We start from the raw sequence: 3,236 nt of genomic DNA, 5'->3' as shown, positions 1-3,236 counted from the left end.
TTTTTAATCCTTTTGAATGACTTTGTTGAGTAGATAAAGCAACAATACTTACTTATTGATAAGTATAATTAAAGAACTTTTTTAAGAATTTAAGACACATTAAAATATTTACATGAAGGGGTCAACAACTATGAAAGGGGAAAATCAACTAATTCTATATAATTTGTATATAAATATATATAATTTGAATGTTAAATGACAGTTGTAACGTAAATTTTTATTTCAAAATAAATCAGAGCTCCAATTCTTCAAATAAAGTTATAAAGATCACGTCATTAAATAAAATTAGAGAATACTCTTGAATTATCACTTTTTAAAATGACACTAATCTTAAAAATTGGGGGATTCCCATGAATGATTTGCTTTCTTTTTATAGAACACAATATGCTCAGCAACAACAACTACATATTCTCAATAATTCTTAAACTTACAACTCCGAAAGAACAACTTCTCCAATACTCTCTCGAATTTGCTTTGTAAAATCTTGTTTTACTGGTCTCTCACCGTTAATTATCAGTCACTTAAAGGCTATTGAGTTGTAAAGAATGAATATTTTTGCACTGTTATTATTTACTTTTAACTGTTTACTGTTATCGTTAGGACAAGAATGTGGACAAGTTAGGTATGGTACAGGTCTAATTATAAATGGTACTGAAGTTAAACGAGGAGAATTTCCATTTTTGGTCGGAATTAAGACAAAAGAAGATCAAGCATATATTTGTGGAGGTAGCTTAATAACAAAATCGCATGCATTGACTGGTGAGATAAGAACGATTATCACTAAATATTCTTAGAATTCTACATATTTTTCTTGACAGCAAGTCACTGTATACATGAGAAATACAGAACAACAAGACGCCGACCTGACGATATTGTTGCTGTAGTTGGTAAATATGATCTTCGACAAGCAAATGAAAATGGTGCATTTGAAATGAGAATCATTGAAATTATTGTACATGAGGATTGGGACCCTAATGTTGAAAGATATGATGCTGATATTGCTATTTTGGTATTTGAAAAAGAAGTACAGATTAGCAATTTTATCAACATAGTGTGCCTACCAAAATATTTCCGATCAAATTCATTAGAATCAGGAGAAGTAGTTGGTTGGGGTGTATCAGAACGAACAAGAATTTCTGAGAATGAAGTTATTCCAAGAAAAGTAAAAATTGGCAAACCTCCATCGAATGAAAATTGTTTCTATGATGAATCATATCTTGCACAACTTTCATCAGAACGTACATACTGTGCTGGTGGAAAGAATGCTGGTCCATGCTTTGGTGACAGTGTAAGACAGTTGTATTTCATTTTTCAAGGACAATTTCAAATTACTTCCAATTTTTAGGGCGGTGGATTTTATGTTCGCACAAGTTCCGGCTGGCATATTCAAGGGCTTGTTTCCGCAACTGTTTTGACAACTAATTATACTTGCGATAGCGGAAAGTATGCATTGTATACAAACGTTGCCAAATTTTATGACTGGATATGGGGAAAAATTACCAAGATAAATTTCATCCAACTTCCGTGTTACTTTGATGTTGCCGAAAAGCTTAAAGAGTATGAATTATTATGTTATTAATATAGTCTATGAATTCATCTATTTTCATTTAACAGCAAGCCATATAAATGCACTGGGCAAATAAGTATTCTGTCTGACGATAACAATATCATATCAACAATTGGAAATCATCTACCAGACAAATCAAACAATGATGTGGGTCTACTGGATCTTAACAGCAAGCACAATAAAAAAGTCGGAGATATACTTTACATCCCAGACGGATTGGGTAAATTATTTCCCAAACTAAAAATTCTTTATATTCAAAATTGCAAGTTGAAGTCATTGGCTAGGAAGAACTTTAAGAACATGGATCAATTAAGTACAATCAGCTTGAGTAAGAATCAAATTGAGCATATTGATCCTGATACATTCTATGATGTGCCGATGCTATTTTCACTCAGACTAAATGGTAATAAACTTAGGAGCTTACAAAATGACTTATTCTTACTGACACCAAGGCTTCAGTATGTTATATTAAGCAACAATCTACTTGAGATTTTTGATAGCATCATTATTGGGAGGAGCAAAGGCATGAAGAGCTTGGATTTGTCTTATAATGAGCTAAAGACTATCTTTATTGAATTTTCTGAATTTAAAGATATTCAGTTGGTTGATTTAAGAGGTAATCAGTGCATTAATGAAATTTACTTTACCTCTAAATCATTGAAGGATTTCCAAGATTCCATAAAGAAGAATTGCTCTAAAAATTTCTGATTTATGAATGAATTTCTGTACAAATGACGATTGTATACATAACTGCAATAGTTGCAGGAAGTTATTAATGAAAATTGTTAAATAAAAAGTTTTCACATGCTGTACAAAAAAAAATCCAACCAAAATGTATTATATTACAGGTATAATAACGTAAACAAAAATTTACCACAAGGCTTGATACTATAAATTTAGCTCAAATCACGTAAAGTTACCATGCTATCACGTAAAATACAATGATAGTTGTGGAAAAAGTTTATTTTTTATTTGTTGTTGTTGGTGCTGCTGCTTTTTAGATTTACGACACAAACATTTTTTCCATTTCTCCTTACATTCGGACGTTTTTCTATGATTTCATTTCAACTTTATGCTACATATATTTTTTTATGTTTTTATCATGTAACCAATGTCTTGTTTATGATTATGTGGTTAAGTTCAGATTGTATAAAATGAAAAATAGAAGAACTAGAAGAACAAGTATCCACATGAGTTTTCAAAAGCGATTAGATATAGCAGAACCTTGAGATAAATAAAAAATTAATCAATTTACATCCAAAACATCGTTGTCAACGATTATTGTAGATTTAAACTGTATGCAACTGCATTTAGTTGATTTTCCCCTTTTATAGTTGCAAACCCCTTGGAATATTTTAGTTTTTGAATTCAAAAACATTAAAATCGCAATTATTATTTACAATCTGTAAAAAGTTCTTAATTACTATTACATTACAGATACAATGTTAGCAAAAGAAGTCGAAAATCACTATCAATTCCACCAAATCGTAAGCCTTCACGAAAGCTTTTTTAATTGAAGCTCACAGCTCTTCAACAATAATTAAATAAATCCTTTTGGCTTTGCACAAGTAACAATGATGGAATTAATTCTCAATCAAATTAAATCTTCCATTAATTCTGTGACTGCATCTACAAAGTTTTTTTTTTATATTGTGTCACTTCAAACAAA

General features: G+C 30.4%; 1 protein-coding gene across 1 annotated transcript; it reads left to right on the top strand.

Moving 5' to 3' along the window:
- The first annotated feature begins 517 nt into the window (after positions 1 to 517).
- LOC139088414 (uncharacterized) lies at positions 518 to 2,383 on the top strand. The gene is made up of 4 exons (XM_070637631.1): positions 518 to 759; positions 819 to 1,288; positions 1,346 to 1,557; positions 1,615 to 2,383. Exons 1-4 carry the CDS (start codon positions 546 to 548, stop codon positions 2,273 to 2,275), a joined length of 1,557 nt encoding a protein of 518 aa, XP_070493732.1. The 5' UTR covers positions 518 to 545; the 3' UTR covers positions 2,276 to 2,383.
- The last annotated feature ends 853 nt before the right edge of the window (positions 2,384 to 3,236 follow it).

This window comes from Chironomus tepperi, unplaced genomic scaffold, assembly GCF_022539635.2.
Source record: "Chironomus tepperi strain 1889 unplaced genomic scaffold, CSIRO-AGI_Ctep_v1 contig_163, whole genome shotgun sequence".
Taxonomy (NCBI): domain Eukaryota; kingdom Metazoa; phylum Arthropoda; class Insecta; order Diptera; family Chironomidae; genus Chironomus; species Chironomus tepperi.
This window is presented reverse-complemented; position numbering and strand designations above follow the sequence as displayed.

Bases quoted from the DNA above. Each gene is read 5' to 3' on its own strand.
- LOC139088414 (XM_070637631.1), top strand. From the start codon at position 546: ATGAATATTTTTGCACTGTTATTATTTACTTTTAACTGTTTACTGTTA. The intron at 760-818 runs GTGAGATAAGAA...TTTTCTTGACAG, and splicing joins AAAATCGCATGCATTGACTG to CAAGTCACTGTATACATGAG. The intron at 1,558-1,614 runs GTATGAATTATT...TTCATTTAACAG, and splicing joins GTTGCCGAAAAGCTTAAAGA to CAAGCCATATAAATGCACTG.